Source organism: Podarcis bocagei, assembly GCF_964188305.1.
Source record: "Podarcis bocagei genome assembly, chromosome: 15".
Classification (NCBI taxonomy): domain Eukaryota; kingdom Metazoa; phylum Chordata; class Lepidosauria; order Squamata; family Lacertidae; genus Podarcis; species Podarcis bocagei.
In genome coordinates this window covers 45,523,744-45,535,733 of record NC_138141.1, presented here as the reverse complement: position 1 = coordinate 45,535,733, position 11,990 = coordinate 45,523,744, and the positions used below count along the sequence as shown (strand labels likewise).

Below are 11,990 nucleotides of genomic sequence, written 5' to 3'. Positions count from 1 at the left end.
GTCTTCTCTAATATTCTCATTAATCAAGAATATTCTCCAAAAGATTATTCCCAAGAGTTTAACATCACTACATGGGCCTTGAACAACACTAGTGTGTCCAAGCCTGTGGTTTGGGGGGCATTTGAATCATGTCAAGGTTACAAATTTAAGCTGGTCTGAAGGACAATTTTCTTTTTTTTGCCAAAATGGTCCAAAGGAAATGGATCCAAGAAACGGCAGCTCTGTGATACGAACTACCTGACAAATCAATTTCCTGGATTATAGGGAGGTGGAGGGAGAAGGAAAGGAACCATGACAGCAAATCAGCGCTCAGATCTGCTGCAGGGCGAATGTGCCTCAAATGTGGCAGCTTTAAAATATTAACAAAATGCCCCACAACTACCATAATGGAGTGGATCGCTGGGGAAAAGTTCTGGGGGTTGCAGGCCTCAGTGTGTATGAAATAAATCCTTTCTGGCTGAGTTTGGAGATTGTATGTCCCTATACATGTTCCCAAAATAGATACGATGTCTCCCATTCATTACTTTTATCATTAAGACCAAAGCGCCCCTGAACCGGAGAAGACGTGTGAGTAAAGGCACCATTGACCAGAGGCAACAGACCATCCGTCACAATGCTGCCCCTTTCAGAGTTAAAGGAGAGGGGGGTTTTTTGGAAGGGGGCTATTAGTTTAACAGCAAAAAGTGTTTGGATAAAGGGGCTTAACCTCTCTGCCTGAAATCAGTTGCTCCAGAGGCTTTTCACCATTCCACGTTGGGAGGAGAGAAGGGGCTGCTTCAGGCAGCAGATGGGCATAAGAACATAAGAAGAGCCCTGCGGGATCAGGCCCATGGCCTATCTAAAACAGCATCCTGTTCTCACAGGGGCCAACCAGTTTCTAGTAGGAAACCCACAAGCAGAACTCCGGGTGCAAGAACACTCTTCCCTCCTGCAGCTGGTATTCAGAAGCACGGAAGTGACAGAAGGGCATTGGAAGGGAGAAGAGTGTTCGTTCCCCCTGCGGTGGAGAATGATACGCAGGAAGACACCTTATACTGAGTGAGATGACTGGTCTATCTGGTTCAGTATTGTCTACACTGACCGGTAGACTCTTCAAGGTTTCAGGCAGAGCATCTGTCCCATTCCTACCTGGAGTTCCCCAGAACTGAACCTGGGACCCGCTGTCTGCAAAGCGTATGCTCTACCGCTGAGCTATGGTCCATCCCCAAATGATATCACTCTGTCGCCTGGCCAGCTTTAACCAAGGGGACGCTACCTCGCCCTTCGCCCTGCAGCAACTCAACTTAGAGGGAGGGGAGCCCTCGGAAGATGGGGGTCTTTGGGAGTCACGAGGAGCCACTTGATACAGGAGCATGTGGGAAAGCAGCACAGTCACATCTAGCTGGGCCCTGACACAAAGCCGCCTGCCCCCCTCCCCCAGCGATGAGGGTGCTCCCCTCCTTACCTCTGCGTGTCAGAGATGCACCACCAGGCCCAGGCCCAGCCCCCGTAGACATACTGCTTCTCGTCCGACCCGCAGCAGCCACCTGCAGAGGAAGCAGAGAGAGCAGTTGGGAGCGGGCGCTTTATTTCGTCTATTAAGGATGGCCACCGTTCCAAAGGAGAGGCATTTCCAGGGCAATCAGCAAAGTAGTGAAAAGCTAAAGGCAATGGTATGACCCATATGATGACAACAGAGCCCGGATATGTCAAACTGCCGCACACCCGCTCGCCTGTTTAAACCCTGCCTCCATTTCTGTTCCCTTCCATCTGCCTGCATTTCCAGATTGTAAGCATCTCTTTCTTTGTAAATCGAAAAGGGCGTAAGGAGAGCTTGAGAGATCAGGCCAATGGACCCGCTAGTCCAGGATCCTGTCCTCACAGTGGTCCAAAGAGATGCCCCGGTGGGAAGTCTGCAAGAGGACTTGAGCACAACAGAGCCCTCTCCCTTGCTGTTCTAAGATTCTAGTCCTCATGATCATAAATAAAGGAGTGGTTTAATTAGGAAAATAGGAAGCCGCCTTTTTGGAAGCCAGTCCAATTGGTCCATGGAAGGTGGTGGACTCTCCTTCACTGGAGGTTTTTGAACACAGGTTGGATGGTCATCTATCAAGGATGCTTTAGCTATGATTCCTGCATTGCAGGGGGTTGGACTAGATGACCTCTGGTGTTCCTTCCAATATGATTCTATGACACGAGCACCAGAGTTCTCTCCCCTCCTGCAGTTTCCAGCAACTGATATTCAGAAGCATTGCAGTCTCCAGTTGTGGAGACAGGGCACTCAGGCTAATAGCCATCTAGCTCTCTCCTCCATGGATCTGTCCAACCACCTTTTAAAGTCATCCAAGTTTGTGGCCAAGGCTGTTTTTCACAGCTGTGAACTATGTGCTGTGTGAAGAAGCCCTTTCTTTTCTCCGTCCTGAATCTTTCAACATTCAGCTTCATGGGATGCCCACAAGTTCCAGTCTTAGAAGGGAGAAAAGCTCTTCTCTATCTACTTCCTCTCTGCTAGGCATAATTCAATAAAATATAATTGCAAAGGAAGAGTATACATGAGTAGCCAACAGTTGCAGGGAGAAGGTCAGGCAGCCAAAGCTCAGAATGAGCTCAGGCTTGCAAGAGAGGTTGGAAATAATAACGAAAGGTTTCATTAGCTATGTCTGAAGCAAGAGGAACAGCAGGCAAGCGGTAGCTCCTCTGCATGCAGAAGATGGAAAAAGCTATTGGGTGAAGGTGGAACAGTTCAGCACCTACTTTGCCTCTGTCTACACCCAAAGGAAAGCAGTGCCCAATCTGGGGATAACAGAATAAACAATGGAAGGAGGGAGCTGCAGCCCACGATAGGAAAATAGGTAGTGAGGGAACACCTAGCTACTTTAAATGAATTCAAATCTCCAGGGCCTGAGGAGCTGCACCTAATGATAATAAAGGAGCAGGCAGGTATAATCTCAGAGCCTCTTTCTATAATATTTGAGAATTCTTGGGGAATTATCCCTGTAGATTGGAGGGGGGCAACTGTTGTCTCCACCATCCAGAGAGAGGAGCCATCCCAGTTGTAAAGGCTGGCCTCCAGGAGCCTCTGGGGCACAGATAATTAAGCAGTCGGTGTGTGACCACTTAGAAAATGGTGCAGCAAGAGTTTCTCACAGACAAGTCATCCAGATAAATTTCTTTCTTTTTTAAAAACTTTAAACTTCTCTGTTGGGGGGTGCACAACTGCCTGCAACTGCCCTTAATTTTCTCATTGTCTCGGCAGCCATAGGAGAAACTTGCTTTCCACTTTTTTAAATAAATAAATAAATTACAAAGCAAGTTCTCAGAACTTCAGAAATAGCCATATGCAGCTTAATGGATAAGAAACAGGAGCAGGTGGGGGCTGGCACCATAGGACACTCCCCCCTCTATCACACACACTCCCACCCAGGCCCAGTGCAATTTCCTGCTGCAGCTGTGCAGGAAAGATTAAATCAGGAGAGGGAGCCAAGAGATCACCTATGACCGAATTGGTGCAGAGCCATTCAGAAGCTCTCCTCCTCCTCCTCCTCTGGCAGGCAGGCAGGGAACTGGGCCAGTTCCCATTCCTCTGCGCGTGACCCACGCCTGTGACTTTCTCAACCTCAGGGCTCTGCCAACTGTGTTTTGCAGCACACCGCCCTCAGCAGACGGCCCCCCACAGCTCAGGAAGATTTTGGAAGCAGAGGAGGAAGGAAGCATTCCGGTCCCTACCCAGCCCAGAAAAGGTGCTTTTATTAGGTCATTTGATTGGAAAACGAATATTGTATTCCCCCCGCCTTTCCACTCCTGCACTTCCGTCAAATCTCCAACTCCTTGAACGCCTTTGTGAATCAATTCTGCCCAATCGTTCAGATTGATTGCAGTCGTCTCTCAGAGGAAAACCGAAATAAAATATCTTCAGAACAAGCAAGGAAACCAATGGCAAACAGTGAACACCCTGTCCCTTCAGAGCTGTTTGGAATTAACACACCCCTCAACAGGGAGCTCAGAATCCCGGAGGATTCAGCCCAGAAGCACCTGGGTGCTTTAAGAGTCTGAATGCCAATAACCCACCGTGGCAACAGAAGGGGCCTGGAAGAACCAGTGGTTTCACAGCAAGCCTGCCTGCTCTCGGGGACTGCAGGATCCAGTAAAGGGGACCTAGAACTTTCCAAAACGCCGAGAAAAATCCGAAAACTCCACTGGGCCTCCAAGATGTCAGTGGCAGGGTGCCTGCGGTGCAGAGAGAGTTGCCAGTGGCATCTCCAGGAAGGAGACCCCATGTCTGAAACCCTGGAGAGCTGCTGCTAGTCAGTGTAGGCTATATTGAGCGAGAGGGACGCGTGGCCGAGCTCAAGAGCTACTCAGAAACATGAGGACTGGAGTCTTACTTTAGGGGAATGGCTTGTGGAGCTCAGCGGCAGATCACCTGCAGAAGCTCCAAAGTTCAATCCCCGGCGACATCTCCAGGCAGGGTTCAGAATGGACCCTGCCCGGAACCCTGGAGAGCCACTGCTGCCAGCCAGTGTAGACAACACTGAGGTAGGTGGGCCAAAGGTCTGACTCACGAGAGGGCAGCTTCCTCAGTTGCTCATTAACCAGCCACTTTCCTTCAGCACCCACCACTCTGGAGCTCCCCTTGGCTGTTCATTCACTTGCAAAAAACCCCCCTCCATTGCCAAATGCAGCCCTGCAGGCAAGAACTTCATCTCAGAAGCAGGGGTTGGGGGCTACTTCAGAAGGCAAAAGCAGCCAGAATTCAGGTGGACTGGTTATTCCTCCACCCCAAAGCAGAAAATCTTGCTGGGGGGTGTAGTTGCAAATGATGATGCTATTTTGGGGAGGGGAGGGAGGTGGAGAGGAAAGGAGGACTGGCACTGAGAAAGGCCGGCCAGCCACACCCGCTGCTGTTTTCCTCATTCTGCCTCAGGGAGGTCCCTGCTGGCTGTGTAATCAGATTTGCTCAGATGGAAGGAAAAGTGCAGCCAGCAGGCGAGATCCTGGGAGACAACATTAGAAACGGAGATATGAAAGCGAGGGGCTAAATGGCACCTTAAACCGAGGTTACGGGCGCAACAACGGAATGTCTAGGTGTACTTTTTAATAACAAGAATACAAAGCTGAAAATGAATGAACTGCACCTAAAATATTTTGTTCATTTTTCACATGGTCTAGTCCTTCCCCTGCCCCCCCCCTAATATTCTTAAGAGGATCTCTTCTCCAGTCTTCAGAGAGTAGCTGGAAGTGGGGAGGCAGAAAAAGGTCCTCCTTTCCTTCCACTCCACAGTTTTAACCTGAAATCTTAGGTGCAGTACTGTGCCCAGAGCTCAGGAACCCTCCCCTAGACAAGGGACCACCATAAGCCGATCATCCCAGTTCCTTTGCCATTTTGGAGCACTGATGAGGCACGCACTCTCTCTTTCTCTCTCTACTGCAGTTTGTATAAATTCAAAAGGACTTTGCAGCTCGCTCTCTGTTTGTTTTTTAAAGAGTCACACACAAGCACAGCAAGGTCCACATTCACAGAATGTTGACTAAATTCCTTATGGAAATAAAAATATACCTTTAAATCTGTGAATATTCACAGGAGAACTATGACTGCGACTGTGACTTTCACATACGATGAAACACTTGAGACCATGTACATTTTTCTTTATTATGAGCTTATGGGGTCCTTCTTATATCCTTTTCTTTTGTATTGTTTTGTTTTGCAATTCTCTGTTTCCCTTATCCACTTTACAGGTATTTGTACACATTTTCCTATATTACAAAACTGTACTAATACACACACACACACACACACACACACACACACACTTTGTGACATATCTAGTATACAGTATACAGTATATATTTAGCAGTATACAGTATATATTTACAGTATACAGTATATATTTAGTATACAGTATATGTTTAGCTGGTCGGATATCGCCCAGCCCTAGGCCTTCTTACGAAATGCAACTTTGAAAACTCTTCTCAGACAGGGTGACAGTAAAGGCTTAGTTGTAAACCTACTCATACTAAACTGGCACGGTGGTGGAATCTGGGGCTACACAAGAGGAGGGGGGTGACCCGCTTGTGATCTTCCAGAGGCACCTGAACAGCTGCCGGAAAGAACAAAGCATGCAGCAACAAGCCAGTTTCACCTCCTGGGTTGAAAATACTACTTCTCCTAATTACATGCAGCTCGACATGTAAAGGAAGCAGAGCACGGCTTGGAGAGGACAGTTTCCCCCCCTGCCTAGAGAGCTCTCCCAAACGGGGGTGGGGGGGGGTGGAGAAGGGAAGAAGAGCAAAACAGAGGCTGCTCCTCCCTCTCTGCTGCTAAGTCTTGGCAAAAGGAATCCTGATTCCCGAAAAGATAGCAGCTGTTGGAAAGGAGCCCACCTCTCTCCAGAGAAAGGCTGTTGCACAACGGCCTGTCCTTCCTTACAGGCTAACGGGAATTTTTGCAACAGGCTGCCTGCACAGACGCAAAGTGGGTCACGGGTTCATCCATCTAATCTCATTTAGACAGAGAAATAAGACAGGCAGCGCTCATGCCACATCTCTGGGCAACTGCAGGCTGGTGTGCCAGTTTAAGGGCTAGCCAGCAATTTTGGCAAACAGTCCCTAAGCCACCAGCAGAGGCACAACCCACACCTCAACAAAAGCAGCAGAGCAAACACAGATTGTTTGCTTGGGAGTTAAAATAGAACAAGGCAGCACGAACAGGCCAGCTGCCAGGTTATCGTGGAGTTGTCTCGGGGGCTCGACATTCCCTGCAAACATTGGAAAATGCTGGGGACACACACACACACACACACACACACACACACACACACACAAACACACACACACACTCCACTGCAAGACTTCACGCCACAGATGGGCTGCAGATTAGTAAGGGGGCCTCAGTTTAAACCTAGTCCAGCCTGCCACAAAAACTTGCTTGGGAAGCCATTCCCTGTCACGGAAGGAAGCAATTGTTCCATCCTAATAGGTTAGTTAGGGAAGTGGGTGGCGCTGTGGGTTAAACCACAGAGCCTAGGACTTGCCGATCAGAAGGTCGGCGGTTCGAATCCCCGCGACGGGGTGAGCTCCCGTTGCTTGGTCCCTGCTCCTGCCCACCTAGCAGTTTGAAAGCACTTCATGTGCAAGTAGATAAATAGGTACCGCTCTGGTGGGAAGGTAAACGGCGTTTCCGTGCGCTGCTCTGGTTCACCAGAAGCGGCTTAGTCATGCTGGCCACATGACCAGGAAGCTGTCTGCGGACAAACGCCGGCTCCCTCGGCCTATAGAGCGAGATGAGCGCCGCAACCCCAGAGTCGGTCACGACTGGACCTAATGGACAGGGGTCCCTTTACCTTTACCTTTAGTAGGTTAGTTAGTACCTTGTCAGCACTGGGTGAATGCAACTCTCACCATGATTATGATGCTTTGGGGTAGGATTTAAACAAGCAAAAATCCTCCAGAAATCTTTCCCTGGTAACAGTTCTCCTGGCGCCACTTGCTAGTTAGGTGTGAGTTTTTTATATTCATTAGTTATACCACTGGATTTCTTGAGGAAGAGGTGCTGGGGCCCAGCCCTGGCCGGAAGCCGCAGGACTCCCGTAGCAGAGTCATGGGGCCTTATCCAAGATACGGAGTGCCAGGAGGTGGTTACTCAAATCAGAGGCATGTTGATTACTTCATGTCCTCATTGCAGAGAGAGGGCAGGGTGGGATGACTCTGGCGCTGGAAGAAGATTTGGGGGTTTCGATTTGATTAAGTCTTCTGCTCGCAAGGCTCCAGGCCTCCTGACACGCACAGGAACACAGCCTGCATTCATCTGCTGCTGGACACGGACCAATCCTGCAGTGCTAAGAACGCTTCCCATTTCAAAAAGTGCCCAGAAAGCAGATGGGAAATGCTGTCCAGTAACACCATAGACCCTTGGACCACCCTTTTCTCCTATCGAGGGCAGGCTGGCAAAACAACTTGTGAACACAGATTGCCTGCCTGCCACAAGACTGGGGGAGGAGGAGGGGGAAATCCAGGACTGATCACGCCTCTTGAGGGCTGGTAGCATGCAGACAACGCAAATGTATGCTAGTAGGCCTGTACAAATTCACACAAGATAACTGGGGTTAGCCTTGTTACTCCTACGCTGGAAAATACCAGCTAATAATAATAATTTAAACAAACACTAATTTTATTATCTAGCTGGGTTTCCCAACCAACCTGGGCAGCTTCCAGCACATATAAAAAGATAACAAAATGTCAAACATTGAAAACGTCCTGATACAGGGCTGCCTTCAGATGTCTTCTAAAAGTTGTGTAGTTCTTTAGCTCCTCTGCATTTGACCGGAGGGCATTCCACAGGGTAGATGCCACTACCGAGAAGCCCCTCTGCCTGGTTCCCTGCACCTTCACTTCTTGCAGGGAGGGAACTGTTAGAAGGCCCTTGGAGTTGGACCTCAGTGTCCAGGCTGAATGATGGGGGTGGAGATGCTCCTTCAGGTGTAATAAAGTTTAAGAGGAGTGCAATTATAAAGCATCAAATTAAACAGGTATTTGTACCGCCTAAGGTTTTATTTTCCATGTGAAAGAGGCTACTAGTGGGAAGTTGACGCCCTGCGGGCATATGTGAAATGAGGGAAGCCTCTGGGTCATGAACTCACAGAGCAGCTACTCGACTCTCAGTCCCCACGTCTACAATTTGGGAGAATTGTACTGCTCTACATTACAGAGCTGTTGGGAGAATTACAAGGACTACATACATGTGGTTTGAGTGCTCTGGAACATGGTATATAAAATGCTAAAAGCTAATGCTGGTGTACTTCCATCCCACTCTGTTCCCGTCCGAAGTCTAGGCAGGGCTGGGGTTCTCCCTGCCTATCAGAACTTCCAAGCAGGGAAGGAAGGACAGTAGCTCAACAGCAGAGCACCTGCTTTGCCTGGAGAAGGTCCCGGGTTCAATCCCCTGATTCTCCAGTTAAAAACATACCAGGGAGCAGAGAGAGTGGAAGATCCGCAGTTGCCCAAGACCCTGGAAGAGCCGCTGCCAGTCAGAGTAGACAACACTAGGCAGAGGATTAGTGGCTTGACTCAGTGGGCAGATCCTCATCTGCAGAGGCTGGATGGCCACCTGCCAGGGATTCTTTAACTCTGATTCCTGCATTGCAAGGGGTTGGACTAGATGACCCTCGGGGTCCCTTCCACCTCTACAATTCTGTGATTCCGTGTCTGTAACAGGATTAACTTGCACAGCCAAAGTTCATGGAAGACACACTCTGCCCATGTTCATGCTATATTCCATATTTTCTTTGCAGACCACTCGAGGCCATTTCCTTCCCAAACAGAAAAAAGCAGGAGGGTGTGGTGGTTATTAAGAGCGCTATGTTTTCCCCAGAATGATTTTCCATCTACTGCAGTAGCTTTGGCTACACTGAGACAGTAATAAAAGGGAGAATGGAGGCTCTCAAGGGAGGTGAAGGCTCCCACCACCAACACACACACCCTGACCGCTTTGACGAGCTGAACTGGCCTCTTCCAATGGTAATCACAGCAGCTCACACCTTCTTTTTCCTGAAAATAACTTACTGGGCTACAAATCACGTATTTTGCCTTGGAAGTGTGTTCCTGTAAAGCTCAGATACTTGGCAGAGAACACATTCAGAGGCAACCCCACCCTATTAACTGTAATATCATACCAAACCGCGGTTGTGGAAAATGATAAGTGGGTTGCAGGATCCTCATGAACCAGGAAGAAAACATTTCAGGAGATGCACAAATACAATCAATCTAAGTTGCATTTTCATACAACTGTTTCCCATCAAGCAAAAGCACCTGCCCACTTTAATATGCCTCAGATGAAAACAGGAAGCATTCAGCACCATTTTCTTAAGAGAAGTTCAAATCACTGAGAAATGGATCCCTAACTAATTTTGCAGTTTGTGTCAGGAGTGGAAGGGAGCTTACCTGAATGCAAACCAGCTAATGCTCAGTCCAAGTGCTATAGATCCCATGGGACACATTTGTCACTGTTGTGATTATTATTCATAAACAAAAACCCAAGGCCTTATGGGGAACTCCGTGCTGTACAAGGTGGGTTGTGTGTGTGATATTATTAATATTAAGGCTAATTTCAAATTTCCAAAGAACTGTACACTTTTTTTAAGACAGAGACTAAGTGGCAGGGAAAATATGTGTGCATGTTTTCCAGAGACACAGGCTGCGTTCATTTTTGTTGCAGCAAAACCAACAAATAATCTTATGCTATAATAAGAGTTGTTGGTCTTTAAGGTGCCACAAACAAGACTTCTGTGTAGGTTGTTTTTCTTCTTCTCCATATTAGGCGGTATATAAATGCCACAAATGGTGTCTCCCTGTGTTAAAGGAGATCTCTGCATACTTTTGTGTTTATGTACATGAGTATATATTTATGGGGGGTGTACAAGAGAGAAATATTTTTGTATATGTAAATAACACTCTTTCTGTGGCTGCATACATAGAATATATACGATATAAATAAATGTGCACAGGAGAGATGTGATATACCTATATGTGCATGATATATATGTCTGTGAATGTGTGCAATATGTGTAAGAGAGATATCAGTGTGTGTCTGTAAGAAAGATGTGTTTGCAATGTGTGTGCAGGCGTAAGAGAGAGCTCTGTGTGTATGTGCGCTATGTTGTTTGCATAAGCAATCTCTGCGTGTGTTCCGTAGGTGGGTGCATAAGAGAAATCTCTGTGTAAACGCGTGCTGTGCTGTTGGCGCGAGAGAGATCCGTGTGTGCCGTCTACCCATCCGTGTGCAGGCGTGGGAAAAATCTACGTGCGCGTGCCCTCTCTGTGCGAGAGACACCTGCGCATTTGTACATGCTGTGCCGTTTGTGTAACAGGGAGATCTCCGTGTGCCTGGGTTGGATGCGCGTGTGTGCTTGTGCAAGAGAAATCTCTGCGTACCTGTCCGCTCCCGTGTCAGAGAGCGCTGTGTGCATGCAGGCATACACGTGTGTGTGTGTGTCCTACATGTGTCCCCACAGAGGGGAGGGATAAAGCCCCCCCTCCCAGGCCTCACCCAATTCAAGGAGGACCCCCCCCCCAGGGAGGAAGGAGAACAGCAGGAAGGAGGAAGAAGAGGGCGAGGCAGACCTGCGAGGCAGACGACGAGCTGCGGAGGGAGGGGGGGCCTCAGCGTCCCTCCCCCCCTTGAGGAAAACAAGCCCCCCCTCACGCTCCCCCCCTCGGTCTCCTTACCTGACACGACGAGGGCCTCGTTGGGCCCCACCGTGTGGCAGTTGCCCATGGCGACTCGACCCAGACAACGCCAAGCAGCAGCCCGCCCCCTCCCACCGACCACCACCACGGCGCACGCGCACTGCGCTCCGCCCGATTAACGGGTCGGGGGGAATCTTCGGGAGGAGCGGCACCGCCTCCTTCTTCGGCTCCTCCCTCGCCCCCGAAGGCTCCGCCCACAGGAAGCGTGTCCGAGGCGGGGGGGGGGAGGGAGAGTGGGCGGGAAAAGGAAAGAGCGGGAAAGGGGAGCAGAGGGAGGAGGAAGAGGGAGAAGCCGCCTCCGTTTCCTACGCCTTCGCCTCAGGCCGCCATTTTGGGCGGAGGAGGAAAGTGTGAGGGGAGAACAAGAAATAAAGTGCACCCCTCCCATCTTCCCCAGAACACGCGCCCTTTGTGAACACACGTCGCGTTGTTTGGTTTTCGTTATGGGTTTTCGCGTTTTCACACGAGATTCTCCTGCAGAGAAGGGCAGTGTATAAATTCAATAAACAAAACCTTCAGAACTCGAAAAAAAATTACTATCCAGACGGGGCACAATAAATAAAAATATAATTTATTGTTGTTGTTGTTGTTATTAACACACCACACACTCCAGGTCCCAGGTGGGGTACAATCAATCAATCAATCAATCAATGATGGTAAATATTCTTCGTGATTCTTGATTAGTAGCCCTTCACCCCAAGGTCCCAGGGTTGGGTACATTTAAAGTATAATATAAAAACAGTTTTAAAAGCAGCTTGCCATTGCAGAAT

General features: G+C 48.9%; 1 protein-coding gene across 3 annotated transcripts in view; it reads right to left on the bottom strand.

The window, feature by feature from the left end:
• Positions 1–11,337, bottom strand: part of FLOT2 (flotillin 2) — a 26,188-nt gene extending 14,851 nt beyond the window's left edge. For all 3 annotated transcript variants that reach the window (XM_081172165.1, XM_081172166.1, XM_081172164.1), the window contains exons 1-2: positions 11,200–11,337; positions 1,445–1,526 (exon numbers count right to left, since the gene is read on the bottom strand). In XM_081172165.1, the coding sequence (XP_081028291.1) occupies positions 1,445–1,526; positions 11,200–11,248 (131 nt within the window). In that variant the 5' untranslated portion in view covers positions 11,249–11,337. The remainder of the gene's footprint in view (positions 1–1,444; positions 1,527–11,199) is intronic.
• Positions 11,338–11,990: the final 653 nt, after the last annotated feature.